General features: G+C 48.8%; 9 protein-coding genes across 9 annotated transcripts; 4 read left to right on the top strand and 5 right to left on the bottom strand.

Annotated features, from left to right (window-relative positions):
* Positions 1 to 332: 332 nt before the first annotated feature.
* Positions 333 to 778, bottom strand: FOBCDRAFT_195139 (uncharacterized protein; the record flags this gene model as incomplete). Its single annotated transcript, XM_031182253.2, has 2 exons — positions 333 to 491; positions 575 to 778. 2 exons carry the CDS (start codon positions 776 to 778, stop codon positions 333 to 335), a joined length of 363 nt encoding a protein of 120 aa, XP_031043021.1.
* Positions 779 to 2,937: 2,159 nt separating this feature from the next.
* FOBCDRAFT_5143 (uncharacterized protein) lies at positions 2,938 to 5,449 on the top strand. Its single transcript, XM_059612228.1, has 3 exons — positions 2,938 to 4,682; positions 4,748 to 4,894; positions 4,945 to 5,449. Exons 1-3 carry the CDS (start codon positions 3,158 to 3,160, stop codon positions 5,169 to 5,171), a joined length of 1,899 nt encoding a protein of 632 aa, XP_059463860.1. The 5' UTR covers positions 2,938 to 3,157; the 3' UTR covers positions 5,172 to 5,449.
* Positions 5,450 to 6,143: 694 nt separating this feature from the next.
* On the bottom strand, positions 6,144 to 7,561 carry FOBCDRAFT_211951 (ribosomal L29 protein-domain-containing protein). Its single transcript, XM_031182247.3, has 4 exons — positions 7,351 to 7,561; positions 6,997 to 7,136; positions 6,688 to 6,913; positions 6,144 to 6,596 (listed from the first exon to the last, which is right to left on the bottom strand). The coding sequence occupies exons 1-4, from the start codon at positions 7,351 to 7,353 to the stop codon at positions 6,591 to 6,593; spliced, it is 375 nt and encodes a 124-aa protein (XP_031043015.3). The 5' UTR covers positions 7,354 to 7,561; the 3' UTR covers positions 6,144 to 6,590.
* Positions 7,562 to 7,603: 42 nt separating this feature from the next.
* Positions 7,604 to 8,573, top strand: FOBCDRAFT_5113 (vesicle transport V-SNARE protein). The gene is made up of 3 exons (XM_031182246.3): positions 7,604 to 7,774; positions 7,829 to 7,942; positions 8,001 to 8,573. Exons 1-3 carry the CDS (start codon positions 7,706 to 7,708, stop codon positions 8,502 to 8,504), a joined length of 687 nt encoding a protein of 228 aa, XP_031043014.2. The 5' UTR covers positions 7,604 to 7,705; the 3' UTR covers positions 8,505 to 8,573.
* Positions 8,574 to 8,642: 69 nt separating this feature from the next.
* FOBCDRAFT_125122 (ATP10 protein-domain-containing protein) lies at positions 8,643 to 9,749 on the bottom strand (the record flags this gene model as incomplete). The annotated part of the gene is made up of 2 exons (XM_031182245.2): positions 8,643 to 9,321; positions 9,391 to 9,749. The coding sequence occupies 2 exons, from the start codon at positions 9,747 to 9,749 to the stop codon at positions 8,643 to 8,645; spliced, it is 1,038 nt and encodes a 345-aa protein (XP_031043013.2).
* A 230-nt stretch (positions 9,750 to 9,979) lies between these two features.
* Positions 9,980 to 11,722, top strand: FOBCDRAFT_246925 (2-oxoacid dehydrogenases acyltransferase-domain-containing protein). The gene is made up of 2 exons (XM_031182244.3): positions 9,980 to 10,310; positions 10,367 to 11,722. The coding sequence occupies exons 1-2, from the start codon at positions 10,136 to 10,138 to the stop codon at positions 11,656 to 11,658; spliced, it is 1,467 nt and encodes a 488-aa protein (XP_031043012.2). The 5' UTR covers positions 9,980 to 10,135; the 3' UTR covers positions 11,659 to 11,722.
* An 855-nt stretch (positions 11,723 to 12,577) lies between these two features.
* FOBCDRAFT_5100 (P-loop containing nucleoside triphosphate hydrolase protein) lies at positions 12,578 to 13,870 on the bottom strand. The gene is made up of 2 exons (XM_031182243.3): positions 13,344 to 13,870; positions 12,578 to 13,266 (listed from the first exon to the last, which is right to left on the bottom strand). Exons 1-2 carry the CDS (start codon positions 13,593 to 13,595, stop codon positions 12,823 to 12,825), a joined length of 696 nt encoding a protein of 231 aa, XP_031043011.2. The 5' UTR covers positions 13,596 to 13,870; the 3' UTR covers positions 12,578 to 12,822.
* A 4,059-nt stretch (positions 13,871 to 17,929) lies between these two features.
* On the top strand, positions 17,930 to 20,488 carry FOBCDRAFT_267439 (peptidase family M49-domain-containing protein; the record flags this gene model as incomplete). Its single annotated transcript, XM_031182240.3, has 8 exons — positions 17,930 to 18,054; positions 18,171 to 19,042; positions 19,098 to 19,106; positions 19,156 to 19,293; positions 19,352 to 19,379; positions 19,440 to 19,618; positions 19,669 to 20,172; positions 20,220 to 20,488. 8 exons carry the CDS (start codon positions 17,930 to 17,932, stop codon positions 20,486 to 20,488), a joined length of 2,124 nt encoding a protein of 707 aa, XP_031043008.3.
* A 504-nt stretch (positions 20,489 to 20,992) lies between these two features.
* FOBCDRAFT_235530 (ribosomal protein L6e-domain-containing protein) lies at positions 20,993 to 21,973 on the bottom strand (the record flags this gene model as incomplete). Its single annotated transcript, XM_031182237.2, has 3 exons — positions 20,993 to 21,145; positions 21,209 to 21,544; positions 21,860 to 21,973. 3 exons carry the CDS (start codon positions 21,971 to 21,973, stop codon positions 20,993 to 20,995), a joined length of 603 nt encoding a protein of 200 aa, XP_031043005.1.
* Between the last annotated feature and the right edge of the window lie 288 nt (positions 21,974 to 22,261).

The following is a 22,261-nucleotide window of genomic DNA, read 5'->3' as shown; positions in this document are numbered from 1 at the left end:
GGAAGTTTGAAGAAGAAGAAAATGTATACAAATAGGAGTTAATCATGGCGTCGCATGCCTACTTCGGTGGAAAGCCCTGAGGGAACATTGGTTAACGCTGAGCCCACCGAGTTTTTGAACTTGTAACGTTTTCGAAATAAAACATCTATAATCTTGTTTGAAAATACTCTGAAATAAGAATCCAACTGAACATGGACGAAAATCTCGGAACTGCTAGGCGCCATTGGATGACCACAATGTGTAAACGCTGCCTTCCAATCCGCATTCTCGTGGACCAGCTACTCTGCGCCATCTTCTGACGTGTCTGCTCTTGAGAAGTCAACACTGAATCATCATGCCCAATTTCGTGCTTCAGCTGCTTGATCGGCCTCACGCGCTCGCAGCTGCTCTTGGCTAGCGTCCTTGAGGGTTTCTGAACGTGTCTGTTTCTTCTGTGCTGCTAATTGTGTCTGCAACTTTCCGCCTGGCTTTGAGGATGCTTTTGCGCGCGCCTGCAATGTTCAGTCAGTCAAGATAACAACAAATGTTGAGATTCAGATCACCATGACAGTCACGCGATAGGGGGCGATCTCACCTCTGCAGCTTCCGCGGCTTTCCTCCGGGCGTCATCCGTCTCTCCTGAAGCTTCCGCAGCTGGACCACTTCCCAAAGTCCTTGGCGGGCCTCCGACCTTTTTCGGAACCGGCGCTGTGCCAGCGGCTGGAGCGGGAGCGGAGCCCAAGACTCTGCCCGGCTGCGAAAAAGCCTCTGGCTCTGTCTTTCCGCAGATGTTGCCCATGGCTGCCGATGGTGGGGTGCGGTGGGTTCAATATTTTCTGTTGGGCTACAATACAGGGGATAAGGCAAAGAAAAGACTGGGCGTGTGCTGAGATTGCCAGATTGAAATTTGATGAATTGAATTAGAGCGTTGTGTGGCAGCGAGAGACGTGAGGCTGGAGTTTCTTTATGCCAAGATCCGAGGTCAGGAGGGGTTTCCATATAGGGAAACAGGGTCGGAAGCGTTAAGCTTTGTTTGCGATACCCCCAATCGAGTGTCGGTAAATGTCAGTGTATAAAGATATCTAGTGACGATCACTCAGTCGTGGTGAAGTCAGTTACTCCTTGTAGTCAACTCTGCGGTCATATAGAACTTGCAAAGGATGATCGTGATGGGTTGAGGGATGGAGCGCTGCGCCTCAGGAGGCATGTGAGCAACGTCGAGGTAAGGCGGGCGATGCAAACATCAGCTGTCAGGCCTATTAACTCAAGGAAACACTCTCAAAAACACACCTCAAGCAGTATATCAACTACCTATATAATAGCCTAAGATAAGCCTTTTAGCTTATTCGCTGATTACGTACCGTTAGTCTAGCTGCATAGTGCGAGTCGCAACAGTAGGCAAATACAACTACTTCAATTTCATCGACTACATATCTTTGACAGATAATGATGGTAATCGCATTGGGTTTCGAGTGGCTTGCATTGGTATATCTCTCTCTATCTAAGAGGTCTTCATACCTAAGTTTTGAGTGACGAAGACGGAGAGCATTACGGAGTCAAGTGGGTCTACATCTGCCGTACCCGGGGCGGGGAGTTGCGGTACCGGGAAGACTGGACGGAGGTCGCTGCGAACATGGAATCAGCCATTCGTAAAGGCAAATTCTGAAGTTGTTCACAGTCTACATGCTACATATGGGAGTCAACTACATCCGTATGCGATTGTATCTAAATATCTAAAGTGGCTATCCACTATCTGTATCAATTCGAAGCCTATCTACGTAATGCAAGTTAGACGCCAGTCAAACATACAGCAGCCTCGACAAGTTTTATTCTACTTTCAGTACAGAAATTTCATAGCAGGTCTGAGTGGCTGGTGTCGTTGTCAATAGATAAGGTAAGATAGATAGATAATACAATAAGATGCACAAGCATAGGGTAACCACCTGAAAACTTGAATTTATCACCTCAACTCTCTGTTCAATTAGCACATGTGGTTCACATGGTGGTAGGCTAGTCATTAGAAATATGTAATCCTTATTCCAGCTATACCTACCACTTGTTGGTAGAAAATCGTACGGGTTGGATATGATTACGTTGTCATGAGCATAGACGTGCATCAACACAAGCTGATACTGAATAGTGGGAACAAATATTCACAATAGCTGTAACAGTGAACAACGAACAAACCAACTGAAAAAGAGACCCAATAACAAAGGCAAGACCACAGCTTTAGCCATCCGGGGGTATCGATCCGCTGCAAGTCCCTGAGCCAGTTGTATGGGCCATATCGTCAGTGCTCTAGTCGGAAAAGTTACCGAGAAACATGCTGGAGCGATGAAGTGGATTAACTGCACACAAAGTACTATACAGAGACTATGAGATTCCATCGATGCAGAAATTGGGATGTCATAGTCATTGGCCATATCCATACATGCAGGCGATCAAGAGACATGAACCCCACGCGGAGGATGGAGTGATCGACTCGACTTTGAGGTATTGAACCAGTTCGGCTATGGATTTACAACAAGCGAAGCATAAATATTGACCGAGATTGGCATCCCACGTCCTCAAACCCGCCCAGTTCCCCAGCTCAACTTTGGTGACTTGTCTTCCAGCTGACGCGACTGGCTCTTCACGGGTAAAGCAGGGTTGGAAGAAATCGTAAGCCCTCCACTTGCTGACTTATTCCCTCAGGTACATTATTACTTAGTGTTAAAAACTATCCGTTAGTTCAGGAAAGATAGAAGCGAACGAATGCCTACTGCCTCTGCGACCTGGTAGGTACTCAGCAACCATAGATTGCTCTTGTCTTGCTCTCCCAATCCCTCCACCCTCATTGGCTGAGCATAATTATTCCAGGAAAGCTGGTCCCACTAAAACGCACCATGACCCACTGGAGTTCACAAAGTGCCTTAGTGTCATACCCTGCCCCTCCACCTTCAACCCTTTGAGCCGCCTGGCCATCCGGGTTCTCACTCTCATCGATTCTCTTGGGCCGTTCGCAGCATCCCACTAGGGCCGCCCAGGCCTTCGCATTATCATACTAATGCCGTCGATGAGCACCTCAATCATAAATTTAACTCAGAAACATTCGCGCGCGAAAGGATAAAAAAAAAAGAGAGAAGCAATCGCCGTTATCAAACCGAGCGATTGCTGTTGTGATTCCATATATGAAATCATGGACCACTCAGCGCCTTTCGCTCATCATCACCAGCAGCAAAACCAGCCAACTTCTTTCGAATCCGAAAAAGTCGACTATGGATTTGACAGTTTGCTCGGTCACGATACCTGCCTGACACACGGTCTCGATTCTCTCGGTACCTGCAACAACACTGAGAACGCTTGTCTCGATCAACGCTGTTTTGACCACTATGGTAAAACTGCTGCCACCAAGAACGCTCTTGACATCGGCCTCGATCTTAAGCACGGTACTGATACGGTCTCCCAGCGTCATGACCAGGCCAACAACGCCCGTTCCACGAGGGCAAAAAGCCGTACCCAATCAAACATATCCAGTTCTCCTGCAAGAACATTGTCCACTGCGGCAATGAGAGTCTCAGCGCACCGACAAAAGCGAAGGAGGCAGTCTGAGCAGACGCATCAATATCATCACCAACTGGACTATCAGCAGTCGTCGCATGTGCACCGAATGCACTCTCCTCATAGCATTCAACAAGATCAGAATCTCCAGCATATCGACCCCACAGCCGTTCTTCAGACCGTCAACGAGAATTTGCAGCACAACTTCAACATGCCACTGTTAGACAGCCAACATACATCGTTTGGCGAATTCCAACACCAGAACCATGCGTTTTCAATGCCCAGTCTCTATGATCGTTGGCCACAAGCCGTTGCTCCCTCCTGGGCCAACATGATGGGCCAGGCCAACGTCGCTAATTGCATGCCAATGTCGTGGACACAACATATGGGATGCAACAACGCCGCCTCTGTTGACTGCACTTCTGCATGCGGCGATGCCAAATGCTGGAGTCAATGTGGCGATGGAGATCATGCGGACTGCTGCTTCGATGCTTCTTGTGATGAGTTTGACTTCTCCCATGCTGCCTGTTGTTTCGAACCCACTTGTGCTGCTCTTGAGCCATGCCTTGATGCCTCTTGCCAGGAGGCAGCAATCCCCTGCAACGATTCGCATTGCGTGAGCACCACCGTTTCCACTACTCCGGCATCTGTGTCTGTTACAACGCCCTCGGCAGAACCTGAACCCGTGGTCAATACCCTAATGAGCCCAGTCGAACCAGGCCAGGGTGTTCCTCTGGATATTGACTCCGCGATGGGTCATGACTTTGGCGATTTCTCTCATGAAATCGGACCTAGTTTTACTGAGGATCTCAACCAACACGTCGGGAATCTTGCAAGTCGTCCCAGTGGCCCAGGGCTGAGCCATAATGGCGCCTTTTCTATGCCTTCACAATCCCCCACACCGAAAACCGAGTTGGCTGAGAAGCAAGCCATAAAAGGAGAAGCCGATTTCACCTGCCAATGGCTTTGTGAAGGAGATGGCGTCCTCTGTTCCAAAAGGTTTGGAAGTAATAAAGAACTCCAGGACCACTGTAAGAATGAACATGTCAAGACTCTGCAGAAGGGCGAAAATGGGTTCTGTTGCACATGGTACGCTTGTATAAGACCCGGTCCATTCTCACAAAAGAGCAAATTGGAACGGCATATGCAGACGCATACCGGATGTGAGTTGTCCCAGATGGTTGAATATCAGGCTCCATCTCGAAGAACGTACTAATTGGTCTGATAGACAAACCAGTTAAATGCGAGATTTGCGGCATAATGCTTTCAGCAAAGCAATCCCTGGAGCAGCACATGCGTACCCACTCAGGAGAGAAACCATGGAAGTGCGAACATCCGGGGTGTGAAGCGCGTTTCAAGCAACAGAGTGCTCTTAGTAAATATGTCAACTCCTGGCTCAATACCAAATGCTAACTCGCTCTTTAGCCATGCACATGCGCACGCATACAGGAGAAAAGCCTTTGCAGTGCGAAATCTGTGGGAAGCGGTTTGGTGAATCTTCCAATCTATCCAAGCACCGTCGCACGCACAATGTTCGTGGTAACCACGTTTGTGAGCACTGCGGCAAAGACTTTCATCGGCTGGATCAACTTCGTCGGCATCTGCAAACTCATCTGCAAGATGGCGGCCGCAAGAGTAGCAAAAGCTCATGAGATGAAGCTCTGAAACTTCCCACAGTTGGGGATATCTCATTTTGAAAGCAAAAAAAAAGGAAAGTGCTGTCGTTTTGGGATTTTGAGGTTGGTACTGGCGTTGAAGGTTTTCCTAATTAAGCCGTCTTGAAATTTGTGATGAAAACTGGCGTTCCTGGACCATGCTGCTCCGGACGAGCCACATGATATTTACGAAGTGAGCGGAAGACTCAGATAAAGGTAGATAGATACCCGATTCCATAATGGACACGAAAAAGATCAAGCTCTCGAGTTGATTGACCATGATCCAGAATGTTCGGCCGAGCGCGACAGGTACTGGTAGTTTAGAATTGGAGCATACTGTGTCCGATGTCGTGTAATGATATCGTTTTTGGCAATGGGGGGAGGCCGGGAGGGGTATTTCAATCTTCATTGTCGCCCTCTGATAGTTGTTCATTCGTCCCGCATACCGTCCATTGAAAGTCCTGACTGAAGGCGTGAATCTCAGAAAACTGTACAACCAACTCTGCACTTGAGAATAGTTGGATGCCTATCATTGAGACCACCCCTTTCTTCCATTGAGACATAAGCGATGCACAATATATTGGTTAATGCGCGATCCTTTCGAATTCGATTCTTTAGCAGATCAAATTATCATTCACTGCCTTTGCGGGGTCCTCTTTTAAACGCTGATGCATTTGATACATTCGAGGGGCCCAATTAATAAAAGCAATTTCAGTGACTCATATATGAGATCAGTGAGGCAAAACGACCAACAGGTGTGTCCGGTTTGGTGAAGCTGAAGGGAAATGAAGTGAAAATGAGAAGCTGGGTTTCCTCTATGTCTTTTACTCATTGATGGAAAGATGTCGTTGGGGTTATGGTGGGGGTGACGCGGGTTGGAGCAATCCGAGGCGCCTCAGAGACCAACCGAATGTGGCCGACCCGTACGAAAGAATTTTATCATATGTAGGTCCAAGAGAACCAGGTCAGTTTGAATCGAATTGATGAATTAACGTAAACTAACGCAAGATCTGGGGTATAGTCTCAGACGAAATATGGTAAATTGTCTATCTTTCAGGTTTCTGCCAAAGTCATAGGCTTTGATTGTCCAAGAGTCGATTGTCCAAGGCATACGACCTCCTCCTACATGGACGCAACCATCTTGTCACAACTATCACAAGGATGCACTCAGAACTTCTTGATCATGACCTCATTTTTGTTTTTAGAGACTGCCTGTCCAGGCAGTCCATTGTGGACATGCCGTCCCGAATCGAGGCCCAAGCCGGGAAATAAGTACAAGTCAGACCGAGATTCCCTGAGCCATGCGATGCAAATTTCGAAGCCTTTAGTTCAAAGAAAAAGCACGCCACGCCCTCCATACCCCGTTTCCTTTCTACCCGTTGTCCTTGTCACGCCAGAAACTACAAGCATTTTAACTTAAGCCTGCAATTTGTCGTTAGTATTTTGGTTCTCTGAACAAGTGTCTTGCCATATATAGAGTTCTGAATCCTCCAAAGGCGTCGAATCATCGTACCTTGATGGCGAACTTGCGCTGAGGGAAGTGAACAGTGCGCTTCTTGGTCTTCTCGAGGACGCGAGACTTCTCCTCAGGTGATAGTCGGCGACGGATGGCACGAGTCTGCTTGGGTCGGAGGTCGAGAGGGGCGTACTTCTTGTTCTTGTAGAACAGGCGAAGCTGAGCCCTTTGCTTGGCGTTGATAACGGTCAGGACACGGGCGATCGACTTGCGGATGTCATGGCTGTTTGAAACGCATTAGCGATACGCCACTTTTGATTTTACGATCTCCTTCAACACCAATGTTGCAGAGAGAGAAATGCTCACATCCTGTTCAGCTTGGAGCCAGAAGAGGCGACCTTCTGGATGCGGAGTTGACCAAGCTCGGTCTTGAGCTCAGCGAGCTGCTTTGTCAAATCATCCTTGTTCTTGCCCCAGAGCGCACCAGCCTTGACCTTGCCCGACGACTGCAACCTGTCAGCGATTTGTCCTTCCCATATTCATGTTTTGTGTGTTGCTATATCGAAACAATGGCCGAGGCTCGAGGGTGGAAAAACGATCGTGAATGTGTTTTGTGTGTTTTGGTCGATGAAAAGTTCGAAAGATTTGACAGCCGCACGAGACGCCGACAAAACAAGCCGACAACTACCGTGACAGAGGGCGAGGATTATTCGTACTCACCATCTTGAATAGCTTCGAAGTGGTATGCGAAGTGGTGTCGACGAGGTGTTGGGAAGATATCTGCCTCAAGCTTTCAGTGTCGCGATATCGTTGCCGTGCGCAGGTTAGAAATTTAGGGCTTTGAGGCAGGCAGTGGGGCAGCCTCCTGCACAAAGAATTTTGATTTCGGAGTGGCACGTGTGATATCACGTGACTGAATCCAGACGCTAGCGTAAGGCGGTGTGAGTCCCGATTCTGCCATCCCTCGGACATGGGTCGTCAGGGTGTTGATGGGTGAGGTCGAAGGCTAGTTCAGGTTGACGATTATACGAATACATCACCATATTGTCACGAAGCCAGAATTTTAATAGACAGAATGTCGACAACGAATGGAGTCGCCGGATGGGCCCAGCTTCGACAACAAGCTCGACAGTTGGAGACCCAGGTACATCAAACAATACCATGCGCCAGACTATTAGCTGACGTCGTCGTAACTTAGACGGAGACCTTGTTCCACACATATTCGCAGTTCTCGACAGCCTCTAACGTACCACCGAAGCCTACAGAAGAAGAGCGCGAAACAGAAAGAAAGTTGGAAGAATTGCTAGAGAAGGTATGCGCTGATTTTGTTCGCTGGCAAGCTGCTATACGACATACTAACATCGCATCAGCGCGAAACAGTCAACGACCAGCTCACTCGACTTCTTGATTCCGAACCCAATCTCGCATCCTCCGCTTCAAAACAGAACAACCTGTCCCTCCTTCGAAGGAAGCTTACTGGCCATCAGAGAGATCTGGCGCGCCTGCGTTCAACGCTACAACAAGCGCGCGATCGGGCGAACCTTCTGACCAATGTCCGCTCGGATATCGATGAATACCGCCAGAACAACCCTGAAGCTGCCGAGGCTGATTACATGCTGGAAGAGCGCAATCGTATCGACAATAGCAACAATATGGCGGACAGTGTTCTCAGCCAAGCGTACGCAGTTAATGACAACTTTAATCTGCAGCGTGAAACCTTGGCGAGTATCAATCGGAGGATTACGCACGCGGCAAGCCAAGTACCTGGGATCAATACGCTGATCGGAAGGATATCGGCAAAGAAGAGGAGGGATGGGATTATCATGGGAAGCTTTGTTGCGTTCTGTTTTATTGTTTTCTTCCTCTTCTCGTAAAACTGACGAGCTTGCCTTTGTATAATGCACAGGTGTTCAGGGGTATCAGCGTGTTTGATATTGTACAATCATGGTGGGACCATGGATGTCTAGGATGTCTAAAGTTACAATCGTCTTCCTCTACTAGAAGGCGTCTAATTACAGCATTTTTGGAACCTCAAGATGGTGTTTGCCTGGATGTTGCTCCTTTGCAGTGGCGGGCAAGGTAGCTTCGTTCCTCATCTCATCGACTATACGTGAGAGGCCCTTTGCCAAGCCCTCTGCTTCAACGGGATGAGCGGTTCCGCTGCCCGCCCACCGAACCCGGCAATACTGATCGACAAGAAAGACGTATCCGACCTTGCTGTTGAGTAGACCGATGGATTCGCGAATGTCGTCGGTAACGCCTCGTCGCACAAGGAAGTATTTGTCCCAATCCTTCTCTGGGAACTGCTTTCGCAATGAACCCATGAAGAAACGCACCAACCATGCCTTGCCGGCATTATCTTCATAGTTGATGTGGACAATTTGTGTCGTACCCGGGTGTTTGTTTAGCACTTCATGGAGCCCGGGGTTTTCCACCTTAGATGTAAAGGTCGCAGCTTGCTGCTCGGCCCAGCGGCTGCTGAAGAAAGAGACGACTGTTGCCTTGCCAGTAAGGAGTGGTGTAGTATCGCGTGGGTTCTTATCCGTCTTCAATAGAGTTTCGCCGTAAAAGTTGGGGAAGAATAGTGACAACTCGGCCTTAAATAGGCGTGGGGGCGCGATGAAGGATTTACCCTCATGGTATTGAAGGTTGCCCCAATCTCGAAAGTACGGCCGTGAAATCTTCGCAGTTCTGTGTACAAAGAAGCGTTAGTGTGTGTGTGTGTGTGTGTGTGTTACCAGCCGGCCTTTATGGTCTTACAGCTCCTTGCGCCGTTGCAAGTGCTTGTCATAATTAACAAAATCCTCACGTCGCTGTCGCAGCGATCGACTATCAATTCCAGTGTTCTCTCCAGCTTTAGGCGGTAGGGGCATTCCGATCGGACGAGGAAGAGGTTTCGGTACGAAGTGTCCTTCTTGTCGCTTTCCATAACTTCGTGGAGCCTCAATTGGCTTAGCAACATTTTCTTGAGGATTTAACGATGCGCCAGATCCAGGCTTTTCAGTCCTCGCTAGTCGGATGGTCGAAGTGGTGAACGAGCGACGAGCCTCGCAAAGGAAACATGTTAGAGGTCGGCGAGTGAGGCCGGAGAGGCTCAGCTCGAGTCGTCGTGATGCCATCATGACTGGCAGGGGAGGGGAGGGGAGGGGAGGGGACGGACTTTGCGGCTCTCCAAACCTGAGACCCGACGTTGGAAAATTCACTTGAGTTTCCATAGAGTCCCCACGTTTGACGGGAGCAGTGGAGCACAGGGCCATTGCCTGTATCGGCAGTGTGGGGGTGAGATAGAGCCGAAGATGCGGTTCGATCGGGCTTAGTATTCGTCAGTGCCGTCATTCCCCCGGATTGGCGGTTATCCACGGACGGGGCCGATGGAAGCCAGCCCTTCGGCTTAAACTGCCATGGATATTTACCATCTCCTCTCTCTTATGAGGATGACTCGGGCTCTTCTATTGACAATCTCTGAACATTCTTCTCCTCCTTACAGGCCAAATTGCTAGCAACCATGTTTCTTCAACGAGGATCCCGTGTGCTACAGAAGCAATGGCATGTTGCCAGAGGCATGGGCAGCATGGCAATGGGCTCTCGAGCTCCTATTATGGCCAAGACTCAAAGATGGTTCAGTGAATCCAGAAGATTAATGGCTATCAAACCTGTTGTTCTGGCTGACATTGGTGAAGGTAAGCCTGTGAACGCGAATTACCCCATGTCATCCGGTCTGACTAACACAAGCCAGGCATCGTTGAATGTGAAGTCATTCAATGGTTCGTGGAACCCGGTGCCCGCGTCGAAGAGTTCTCTCCGCTATGCGAAGTCCAAAGTGATAAGGCGTCTGTGGAGATTACAAGCCGCTTCTCAGGCGTGGTCAAGAAGCTGCACTACGAAGCCGGCGAAATGGCCAAAGTCGGCAAGCCCTTTGTTGACATTGATATTGAAGGCGAGGCAAAGGCCGAGGACGTTGACGCACTATCAAATCAACAAGCCGACAAGGAGGATGTTCCTCCGCCACCACCTACAGAAACTCAGGCCGGAACAGAGCAGCAAGCGAATCTAGAAGCGCCTGTCGAGACACCAGTCAAGGAGAAGGGCAAATGCGCCAGCATCGCTACTCCAGCTGTGCGACATCTTTCCAAGGAGCTCAATGTGAATATCGCAGATGTTGATGGCACTGGAAGAGATGGCAGGGTTCTCAAGGAAGATATCTACAGATTTATCAAGGAGAGAGATGCCAAGGATAGTGCCCAGCAAGTATCACCAACTGCTGCGTCTTCCAAGCCCCAAGACACCTCGGTACAAGCCGAAACAGTTGTGCCTCTTTCTAACACACAACTGCAGATGTTCAAGACTATGACAAGGTCCTTGACTATCCCACACTTTCTCTACGCGGACGAGGTTGACTTCTCGAGTCTCGTGGAGCTTCGGAAGCGACTGAACCGCGTTATTGCTAAGGGTCCTACAGTCGAGGGACAACCTAGCAAGCTATCATATCTACCCTTTATAATTAAGGCTGTCTCATTAGCGTTGAACCAGTACCCAATGCTCAATGCCAGGGTGGATGTTGACCCCAAGACTAACAAGCCATGCCTCGTCCATCGATCACAACACAACATTGGTATCGCTATGGACACCACCGGGGGGCTCGTTGTGCCCGTGATCAAGAACGTCGCTTCTCTCAACATCCTATCCATTGCGGCAGAGCTCTCACGGCTTCAGGCATTGGCCAGCCAGGGTAAGCTTAAGCCAGCTGATTTCCAAGGGGGCACCATTACAGTGTCCAATATTGGAAACGTGGGTGGTACATATGTCAGTCCTGTCATTGTGGAACGTGAAGTGGCCATTCTGGGCATTGGACGCATGCGCACAGTACCTGCGTTTGACGAGAACGACAATGTTGTCAAGAAGCAGGTCACCAACTTCAGCTGGAGTGCTGATCACCGAGTTATTGATGGCGCTACCATGGCGCGAGCCGCTGAGGTAGTAAGACAAATAGTGGAAGAGCCGGATCTTATGGTAATGCATCTGAAATAGATAAGAGGGGCGTTAATGTATATAATCTAGATTACCAAAAAATTCATAAATTACGAACCCGAAAGGGGATATACAAAGCTGGTGAGACGCTGCTGAGCCGTGATATTGCATTGTTCCTCGGCAATGGCTCCCGGTTTGGCTAAATCTTGAGGTCTCATTTTTGTTAATGGCCAAGCGAAGGGAGTGAGTGGCCGGAGAATCGAGACAATCTGAATCTGCATGAAGAATGATGATGTTGGCCCAAGCTATAAACCCTGATTCCGTTGCATTGATAACCTCGTGATGCAAATCGCTCAGGCCCCAAGATGCCGAATGGGTGTTACTGTGCATAATGACAACACACCGACCCGAAGCTTCCAATTACATTTCAAGTATTTGTATGAGCTATCACTCGTTCGCTTGTCGGTCAGAGGCATTTTCAATCAGACGCGCTGAGCCGCGGTCAAGTGTGTTGAGTTGTCATGATGCAGGAGACTTAATGTTCGTCGGAATAGCTGGGAGCCGATGCCGTGACGGATGTCTCCTCACGAGCAAAATTACAAGAAACCTCATAGGCTCATGGCAACGGACGGCATACATCGCATAGTACTGATGGGTTTAGTGCAAGAACATTTGTGTGTATTTCTGCCCTAATAAGTGAAGCAGATCATGGATCTTCTAAGATGAGTTCATAATATAGCAACCCTCAAAACTGACTTCGCATCTCGCTCAAATTTGGCTCTCATGCGCGCGTAGCGTAAAATCAGAACCCTGGGGATGAGGGAGTACCTTTCCTTCCCTTCTTTTTAGCCTATCCGTGTAAGCAAGCAGCCCCAGTTGTGCTCATGCGGTACAACGACTGTAACTCTGACACTTTGCGGGGGACTGCACCAAGCTAGCTAGTCTCCTTTTCCCTGGTCGCGCCTCATCGGAGAGCTGTCCGAGTGCGTAGGTACTGGGCAATGACGAGACTCTTGGTTCCAAACGCCTTTTAAATCTTGAACTCCAGAATCCTGAATGCATATATAACCATAACGCTGTGACTCCCTGCTTGATAATAAGACCTCGCCTAAAATGGTCCATAATGACTGTGTATGGCGGGTCGGCAGTGTAAGATGAAGCCGGTAAATATGTACCAAATGATGTAAAGCGTATATAACGATGTTTTCCAACGCCGTCTAATGCTCATGGCTTGTCTTGAGATTTGGTGATTGTTTCCAACACGTTACTGAGCGCTTCTCGCTCCACCTCTTCTATGGGCCGGCTGACGTCGATGGTGATAACATCCTTTTCATCGGCCAAAGGCCGCTCAAGGGTCTCGAATTGGCTATGGACCATGTTGGCACCCATGTAATGGTTTTGTCGTTGGGCGACACGAGCGAGAAGAAGCTCCTCAGAAGCGTCGAGGAAAACGAAGTGGATCTGAATGCGGTGATCGTAGTATCCAGCAACGCGGATGACATCGCGATACTTGCGCTTGAGAGCCGAGCAAGTAAGGACGACTCCATTGGATCCGGAATTCAGTCTCTTGATGGATTCTTCCCGTAAAGCTGTGAGCCAATCCCATCGATCGGCATCAGTTAGGGGAATACCATTTCGCATCTTATCAATATTCGCTGGAGGGTGGAACTAATGAGAAAACCGTGTTAGTGGTGACGCCGGGGCATTTTCATAACGTGGGGCGTTCTGCAAAAAGTTCTACATACCGAATCGCCCTCAATATAGGGCAGGCCTAATGATTGAGCCAAATATCCAGCGACTGTTGTCTTTCCACAGCCGGCAGGGCCCGTAACCAGCCAGATGTGTTGTTGTCCCTGGGCTTTGTGGCCATTGATGGAGGCAGAGTTGACGGATGGGGGCGCTACCGTCATTGGTGACGATGTGGTGGGCGGCAAAGTAATGGTAGTTGGTTTTGTGGGAGTCTTGATTGACATTGGTGTGGGTTCGTAGGAAAGCATTTTCGTATGAAGTAATTGAGAGAGCCGAAGCCGATCTTTTAGGAATATTTATAATGTTAAAGAAGCCCTTTCGCAAGTTTGTTGTTGCCCCTAATGACGCCTGCCGCTTGGTGTATAACTGAAGGTCGAGGTGAGATTGGCAGTGATAATGGGAATGACAATGATAATGATAATGACGTAGTAACGGGACGGTCAAATGTCTATGAATCGGTTGAGTAAATCAAGATGTGAATAGGAAAAAGCCAAGAATTGCAAATCGGTGAAGCAGATTGACAGAGAGACACGGGGGCCAGAGGGATCTATATAAGGTTGATGACGGTACAAGTCATAGCTGATGTACCTAATTCAGGCTCAAGGAAAAGGGCCCGGAGAGAAGCCCGGGGTAGACACGAAACTTCCAACATCCACTATTTCGCACAGCCCGACCTACATTTGCTTCCACAGGTGGCGTGGGGGCAGGGTGTAGTGAAATGGGCCCGGGGGTGACTGTCACCCGCTGGAAGGGATCCAACTCCACAACCCAGGCCAGGCTTTGGAGCCCGGTGCCAGCAGGGCATACCGTCCGGGGGTGACTAGGGCTCTAGACCAATTGGTTGAGGACGGAAAAAGGTCACCAGAATCTGCTGTACCCAGGCATCTTTCTGTCTAGACTAGGCTGTCCAGTTACAATGGATCACATCCATTTGTGCTATGTATCTACGTAGCTGTGTGTTGGAGAGTAAAAGCATGGCAGTGGATATGTTACGGTGGAGCAGAATTTCGAGATGGACTGGCAATGTCGTTCAATCTGAGACTATCAGGGGAAAGGGAAAAAGATTGGTGAGGATCTGGCCCATGACGCTGCTCTCTGTGGGACATGATGGTTCCTTGAACCCCAAATTCCATCCAACTCACATTACCCAGAACCAGCCCCTGTCACTCTCCCGCTCATATGTACATGGTATGTGAGGTCACGAGCCCACCGCACGTTTCTTTTCGTGTTCCAGTTCGGTTTATAAAACCACAACTCCGGCGGATTCTTATTTAAATTGTGTATCTCACTTGGCGCTATGCAACGATACGATACATATATGGAGTGCAAACTATCAGCTTCGCATTGCCTGGATAGGAGGAGCTTGAATATAGCAGAACAGGGGCGAATCTATCATGCTCCCCGGAAAAAATCCTTGCGCGGAGTTTCCGCAGTTGGGTAATTCTGGAAACTCTGGCCGCCGAACCGAATGTGTGCCAGCTCGCACGATCAACGATACCAACGATATGCAACGTCACTTAATCTATATCATCTATGTCGTGGATTCTATTTGTCGCTCTGTTCCTTTCGAGTTCGATAATAATGTTGAACAAGCTAATTAATCCGGCAAAAGTCGAGTGTTGCTGAGGACCAGTCTCAAACACTTATCCGGCTGACATGAGCCGAAACTTGGCACATGGTTTCATGGTAAATCTTAACAGCAAATTCCAGTGACAGAGAAAGGAAGGATTTAAAACTTGATTGATGATCGGGCGTACCGATGTGCTGGTCCGAATTTCCCGACCGGAAAATTGGACACCCTCCCATGTCATTGTTCATTGATAACACTCGTCCGTTGAGAGCCTCATTCTCAACATTCCCACTCCATGTATCATACTTTGAACATCCTCTTTCCTGAGTGGTCCAGGGGAGGCGAGAACACTTGAGACCTTTATCCTGAACGACAAAAAGACTTAGGTAAGTTCATAATAGTTTAGTACGCCCATAGACCAGTTGATTTTGGCACTCTGGTTCAAAGTCAGGAGTGTTCTTGCTCCATAGGGGTGGTTTACGAGTAACCTAACGGCCCCTGTTATTACAAACATATTTGACCGAGGTCACTAAACTGAGTGCGCGGTCGTCGCTCATGCTATCCATAAATGCTGGTTTTAGACACCCTAGCTTTACCTAGGTATTGATGGATATCTGGTCGCTCACCTCACCCACTGGAGGCCCGAGCAGAGCCTCCCAGTTGAATTCAAGATCCAACCAAAACCGAATCATAGCTTTTCTTCTACATGGGAATTCCCGCACGGCTTTGCTTTCTTTCGGCTGAGTATCACTTTTCAAGACCTCGACTCCTGATCCAATCACAAGTCACGGCTCGGGTGAGATTTACCCAAAACAGGGCAGGGCAAAGGGGAACGGAAAAGGCACAAGGAGAGAAACGCCAGTAGCGTTGAGTGTGGAGTAATAGCGTGGGGGTAGAAGGTCAGCTGGTGAACGTCAATTCAAAGCACGGAGCCTTGACCACTGCAACCAGAATCTTCCAGCTAGCAATTTTATTATTCGGTCACGAACAAAATGACAAAATATGAAACGTTCTTCCGATCGAGTATAGGAACACTATGCAAAACATCGGTTAGAGGTCATATCGCCCAATGAGCAAGACAGAGGATATATGCGAATGCCCTCATCGATCAAACATATCTGTGAACACCACGAATGGGAACTCGGCATGATCAATCCTTCCCCATTTCCGCCGGCGAACATTGGCAATCAGTCACACATCAGTTGTTTGCTCCGGGAATCACATTGGCATCGTCCCAATTCGGGGGAACCACAAAAGCTTCCCCGGCTGGAGTTATTGTCTTAGACAGCCATCCATGTCACCCCAACCCTGGTGTCCCGCCCAGCTGGTCTGCTAGATTCCGAAGGGTTGGCTCGGTTGACAACGCCGGCTGATGTCGTTGATCGTACTAACGCTTGCTTGCAGGATGAGGCTTGGCCTAGCTTCACATCTCAATCCTCTGCCGAGTTGCGACCCTGTAACGCCACACCGCTTAAAATAGCTGAATGCTTAAATCCTCAGATAATTTTGGTATTATGCAACTATTTGTTTGGCGGCACATGATATTTTATTGGCCCTTTGTTGGATGTATTTGGTGTGTTGTCATAGTCAGGCAGCCCGGGTTAATTGACCAGCATGGGGCAGCTCGCCCGATGGAAGCACCCCGGATTTGTTGACCATACAAGTCGGGACATTCATTAGTACATGCGCAACTTCGCCGTGTTGTGTGTCCTCCCATCAGTATCTCTGCAATAGTTAGACCAGAAGTAATAGATAGTCAGTGGGTTTTTCTTGGCCACAACACGTATATGTACCTATTTGATCGCAGTCCATGTAAACGAATATTTGTCTTGCCTCGCCTGTGCAGTATAGCTACCAAGAGGGTATGCATTTGATTCGGTTTTCGGAAAGCACTGTGTCGTTAAATGTTAGTGAAGCCTTTCATGGCATTGGACATCCGAGGGAGGGATTCTGCATAAAAACACAAATAGGGTTTTAGTGCCCGCCCGTCTAAGATGGCTAAGGTGGTAGAACTGAAATGCTCCTCGGCTTGATGCTTCGGTTCGGTTCGCTTCATCTTTCTTCAAATGTGTCGGCTACTATCCTGCTTCGCTTGAGAGGAACTAATTATCATACGTGGTCGAAAAAAGTGACCAGCGTCCACATCCCGAAAAGCACTACGTAATGAGGATAATACCTTTCAATTTTAAACATATCAATGCAAGAAAGGCTGGGCTTCATACTTACCAGCAAGTTGCACATCAGGAAAATAGTCGTGATGTGAGTTCATTGAACGTATCAAGTACTTACTTACCCTAGGCCTCAGCACATTTCACGGCTTCTCGCTGGTTCCAATTTGTGGATGAATTGCGATATTTAGCATGGCAACCATATATGATAGGAACCAAACACGAGCTGTTACTGATTTCACCAGCGGTGGCTCATCAATACAAGATATTCATGCATGACGAGGTTATTTTGAAGTTTTGGCACCTGTGACAGAACTGGAGCCAATTGAAGGTTGAGATGGCCCCGGGGGATAGGACGTGTTGGCAACAGGGTGGCGGCATTGGCACAACTGTTGTGTAGAGCCGTCCAGTGAAAGCAACACCTCGTTCCTCAGTAGCATGGTCAATTCATCTGTATGTCTTCAAATTTATCCAACATCATGATACTAAAATATTCGTCGCAGAGCCCTCATTGGCTTTTATGCTGGGGCTCTGTGCACCGCCTTACTAGCTGCTATAGGTAATAAGCTCTGGCCTTTCTGTTTGCCGCCTTGACACGTTTAGGAAGCTGCGTTTGTCCCCAGATTAACAAAGATTCATTGGCCGACGTGACCTGAAAACGTCTGTCACAGCCACGGGCATGCCTTCTCCCAACTTAATCTCACCGTCTCTCGTATTTCAGAGACTGCCTTCACTAAGAACAACAGCCTTAAAGTCAAACCTCCTGACGCGACGACCCGTTCCTCGCTTTACGAAGTCTTTCAACCACCAGAGCCTTCACAGGTTTTCAACCTCTGCCATCGTCATGAACCCAAACGAGCTGGTCCACTACCTCGCCGACAAGCCCCCTTCGGTGGTTAGGCTCGAGATTGAGAAGCACTTTGATGCCCTGAATGACAAGCAGAAGCGTTACGCTCACTTTATCAGCAAGTAAGTTTTGTTACCGATTGTGTATAAGTTGTTGTGAAGCTCGATCAAATTGGAATGAGGGGTAACAATGCTTATGAGGGAGGGGTCGTGTGGCTTATGTTAACACACCATCATAGAGCTGCTTTCGCTGGTACCAGAATTGTCCTTCGACAGATCTCCCCCGAGTCTGAGCCAATATTTGACTTGATTTTGACTCTCCACAAGTCTGCCAACGGCGATTGGACTGCCCTAGCAAAGAAGGCTGGCGTCGAAGAAGATGAGGTTACCCGCTTCCTCGAGTACGCTGCCATGTTCCTTGGCAACAATGGCAACTACAAGAGCTTCGGCGACTCCAAGTTCATTCCCCGGTGCTCGGAGAAGACCGTGGCTGCTCTCGCTTCCACTTCACCTGAGGCCAACAAGTTTTACGAGGCGACAAAGGGAGGCATCTTCAGCTCTAGTAACCCCGCCATGATGCACCTTGGCTATCCCGACGATGGCCACATGACTACTTACTACCCCGAATCTTCGCACATTACGAAGGACGAAATCAAGGCTGTTTCTGACTGGATGGAGTCCAAGGGTCTTTTGCCCGAGAACAACCGACTTCGCAAGACCTCAGAGGGTAACTACGAGATCCTAATCGCTTCAGCTGTCAAGGAAATCCCCAGTGAAGGAGGTGACGTTGGCAAGCAGACCGAGTTTACCGTGGAGGATGGACCTCTCAAGAGCAAGACAATCAAGCTGGTCTACGGCGACTATGCTGAGGAGATGAAGAACATCACAGCTTTCATCAACGGTGCTGCCGAGAATGCGGAGAACGATACCCAGAAGAAGATGCACGAGGCTTACAGCAAGTCCTTCGAGTCCGGCTCACTGGAGGCCTTCAAGGATAGTCAAAGATACTGGATCAAGGACAAGGGTCCTATGGTTGAGTCCAACATTGGCTTCATCGAGACCTATCGAGACCCTGCTGGTATTCGTGGAGAGTGGGAAGGCTTTGCCTCTAGTAAGCTTCTTATCAATATACGCCCTGGGCGAGGAATTACTGACTTTTTATATAGTGGTCAACCGTAAGATTTATTTAGCCAAAGATTTGACCAATCACTGACCGTTGCCCAGTTGAGCGAACTCGCGCATTTGGAGAGCTTGTGAAGAACGCCCCCAAGCTCATTCCTCTGTTGCCTTGGGGCTCGGAGTTTGAGAAGGACAAGTTCCTGTCTCCCGACTTCACATCCCTCGAGGTTCTCACCTTTGCTGGTCAGTGACCTAGTGATACTAGATTCATCAAATCCAGACATGCTAACAATGAATCTAGGTTCTGGTATTCCTGCTGGTATAAACATGTAGGTTCCCAGAACAAAACCGATATCAAGCGGAAAGTGGATTGTTGACATTGTTCGTAGCCCCAACTATGATGATATCCGCCAGACTGAGGGTTTCAAGAATGTGTCACTTGGAAATGTTCTCAGTGCCAAGGCACCTGATGAGAAGATTCCTTTCATTCGAGACGAAGATCTTGAGGTTTACAAGAAGCAGAGAGATGCTTCCTTTGAAGTTCAAGTTGGCCTCCACGAACTTACTGGTATGTAAACCTACCTCGAGTCTCTTGAATCTACTGCTCATATTCGTCAGGTCATGGTTGCGGTAAACTTCTCCAAGAGACATCCCCAGGCACCTACAACTTCGATAAGGAGAAACCTCCCGTCAGTCCTGTGGATAACAAGCCTATCACAACCTGGTACAAGCCCGGTCAGACTTGGGGTTCTGTCTTTGGTAGCATTGCTGCCTCGTACGAGGAGTGCCGTGCCGAGCTTGTTGCTATGCACCTAAGCTGCGAGTTCCCTGTTCTCAAGATTTTCGGATTTGGTGATGGTTCCGAGGATATCAATGGCGAAGCTGGTGATGTCCTTTTCGCCTCCTACCTATCCATGGCCCGAGCTGGACTTGCTTCCCTTGAGATGTGGGATCCTAAGAGCCAGAAATGGGGCCAGGCTCATAGCCAAGCTCGCTTCTCCATCCTCAAGTGCTTCCTTGAGGCCGAGGACGATTTCTGCAAGCTTGATTACAAAGAGGATGATCTTTCCGATTTGACCATCAAGTTGGATCGCTCCAAGATCCTTACGGCTGGTCGAGATGGTAAGATTTATCTCAAACGACTTGACATGAGCTAACAAATCCGCCAGCTGTTGCCAAGTATCTCCAGAAGCTGCACATCTACAAATCGACCGCCGATGTTAAGACTGGTACTGACTTTTACGTCCACATGACAACTGTTGACACTGAATTCTGGGGCAAGAAGGTCCGTGACATTGTTCTCAAAAACAAGCAGCCTCGCAAGGTCTTCGTTCAGGCCAACACGTCTCTGGATGAGTCATCTGGAAAGGTTTCGATCAAGCACTACGAAGCCTCGTTGACTGGCATGATTGAGAGCTGGGTAGAGCGCAACTTGTAAAATCAAAAATGGAACATCATGGCTGCGTTAACTGGATGGCAATCTTAGGATAAGTGAAGAGAAGAGATAGTACTCATATTGATGCTATGAATCTGAGTCTCAGTCACCCTTTGCCCCCCCCGAGAGGATTGACATACCAGCAGACCGATGAACGCACGTAAAATTTGAAATCTTGTTAATCATTCATAAATCAATGTCCATTTTTGACCAGATCAGATCTGAGAACTCTTAAGATCGCTCACACCAGTTGTTTTTATCACTTAGGAGATGGGATATCCGAGTGAAGTTCATCATCATCGGCCTCTGACCGGAAGCCTCTAGAATTTTGTATGCTCGTTTGTTTTTTTGACTGTAAAACCTGATTACAGACGCCAAAATAGGACCGATGCCGTCGACTTCCAAATGCAATTGGCCAAACCAGCCCATTTCGGAGACCCTTGCCGTTCTACAACCCGTTGTGTCGCAACCCCGGTACTCCCATCACCCCGGCACAAGATTGCACGTTTACCAGGCCATCTCGTGGGGCTTGTCACCCTTCCTCAAGCTGAAAGAGCTGGAGAGGTAAGAAGCCAGCATGTCAACCTTCTTGATGTTGGCAATCAGAGCCTTGTCGATGGCCTTCTGGTCGGCGGCACGGCTGCTGTTGACCTCCTTCTTCTGTAAACAGCTGTCAGTGACCTGATACTTCGCGAGTACTGTTCTGGACTTGTTGTATCGTACCTGGGGCTTCTCTCCCTGCTTGAAGAAAGCCTCCTCACCAGCCTTCTCCTTGGCCTTCTCAGCGGTGAAGTACTTGGGCTGAGAAACCTCCTCGATCTTCTTCTCGTCGAGACCGGAGATGTCGACCTTGTAAGAGGTAGCGATGACGTATCGGGAGTTAACTCGTCGCAGAGGAACACCGTTGATCTTGAAGGGGCCGGTGACGAGGAGGACACCCTGGTCGAGGGACTTCAGGAGAATGACACGCTTGCCACGGAAGCGGCCAGCGAGGAGGATGAGGACAGTGCCGGGCTGGAGGGACTTGCGAGGGGCCCAAGATCGGACAGCCTTGCGGACCTGTGGTTTTCAGCTGTTAGCAGGCTGGCACTTGGTTAAGCTGAATATTGCTGCAGGCAGTTGCTATATGTAGAGAAGGTGCAGTCGTCAATCGATATTTGTCGCAGGCTTTGCAGATCTGTGCGTTCGATATATATATGGCATTGAAATTCGAAGCCTTTCGTCGTTCAAAGTGTGTCCTTCTTGCGATGGCAGTCGGATTGCCATGGACCAAACTCATTCTCTCAACTCCTCGGTTCCCATATCCCAACCGCGCACTCCGAAACATAACGCAACTGCCTGCAAATGCATCGCAATCATCACCAAAAGACTCACCTTCTTGTTCTCGGCATCGTCGTCAGCGGGGTACCACTTCTTAGCCTTCTCCGAAGAGGCAGGAACCTCTCGGGTCGACTTTCCGAATGTCTTGCTCGTGGGCTTCGCCGACATTGTGACTCTCCTGGCTGGTTGACTTGGGGTTGGGTGAAAAGAGGAAGTGAAGTCGGTGGTGTTGAGGTGGTGTAGGCCCAAAATGTAAATTGTCTTTGTGGGCGAAGCCTAGAAAGTGTGGCGAACTGCCCAATCAAAATCGAGCCAAAGTCCCCACCGACAGAGTCACGTGGTAGATCTTCTTAGGGCAGAATGAGCCAGTTGTGGTTGTGGTTGCCAAAATTTTCTAGCGTGCCACTTAATAACGAGATAGCCTTAGAAGTTGGTTAAGACCAACGATGTACAAGC

The sequence above is a fragment of the Fusarium oxysporum genome, chromosome I (genome assembly GCF_013085055.1).
Source record: "Fusarium oxysporum Fo47 chromosome I, complete sequence".
Lineage (NCBI taxonomy): Eukaryota > Fungi > Ascomycota > Sordariomycetes > Hypocreales > Nectriaceae > Fusarium > Fusarium oxysporum.
This window is presented reverse-complemented; position numbering and strand designations above follow the sequence as displayed.

What these genes read in the sequence shown, in the direction of transcription:
- FOBCDRAFT_5143 (XM_059612228.1), top strand. Translation starts at nt 3,158, where the DNA reads ATGGACCACTCAGCGCCTTTCGCTCATCATCACCAGCAGCAAAACCAG. An exon ending in TATGCAGACGCATACCGGAT is followed by an intron (nt 4,683 to 4,747) that starts GTGAGTTGTCCC and finishes TTGGTCTGATAG; the next exon opens with ACAAACCAGTTAAATGCGAG. An exon ending in CAAGCAACAGAGTGCTCTTA is followed by an intron (nt 4,895 to 4,944) that starts GTAAATATGTCA and finishes CTCGCTCTTTAG; the next exon opens with CCATGCACATGCGCACGCAT.
- FOBCDRAFT_211951 (XM_031182247.3), bottom strand. An exon ending in GGCTCCAAGCTGAACAGGAT is followed by an intron (nt 6,914 to 6,996) that starts GTGAGCATTTCT and finishes CGTTTCAAACAG; the next exon opens with CCATGACATCCGCAAGTCGA.
- FOBCDRAFT_5113 (XM_031182246.3), top strand. Translation starts at nt 7,706, where the DNA reads ATGTCGACAACGAATGGAGTCGCCGGATGGGCCCAGCTTCGACAACAA. An exon ending in CTCGACAGTTGGAGACCCAG is followed by an intron (nt 7,775 to 7,828) that starts GTACATCAAACA and finishes GTCGTAACTTAG; the next exon opens with ACGGAGACCTTGTTCCACAC. An exon ending in TGGAAGAATTGCTAGAGAAG is followed by an intron (nt 7,943 to 8,000) that starts GTATGCGCTGAT and finishes ACATCGCATCAG; the next exon opens with CGCGAAACAGTCAACGACCA.
- FOBCDRAFT_246925 (XM_031182244.3), top strand. Translation starts at nt 10,136, where the DNA reads ATGTTTCTTCAACGAGGATCCCGTGTGCTACAGAAGCAATGGCATGTT. An exon ending in TCTGGCTGACATTGGTGAAG is followed by an intron (nt 10,311 to 10,366) that starts GTAAGCCTGTGA and finishes AACACAAGCCAG; the next exon opens with GCATCGTTGAATGTGAAGTC.
- FOBCDRAFT_5100 (XM_031182243.3), bottom strand. Translation starts at nt 13,595, where the DNA reads ATGCTTTCCTACGAACCCACACCAATGTCAATCAAGACTCCCACAAAA. An exon ending in CCTATATTGAGGGCGATTCG is followed by an intron (nt 13,267 to 13,343) that starts GTATGTAGAACT and finishes TTTTCTCATTAG; the next exon opens with TTCCACCCTCCAGCGAATAT.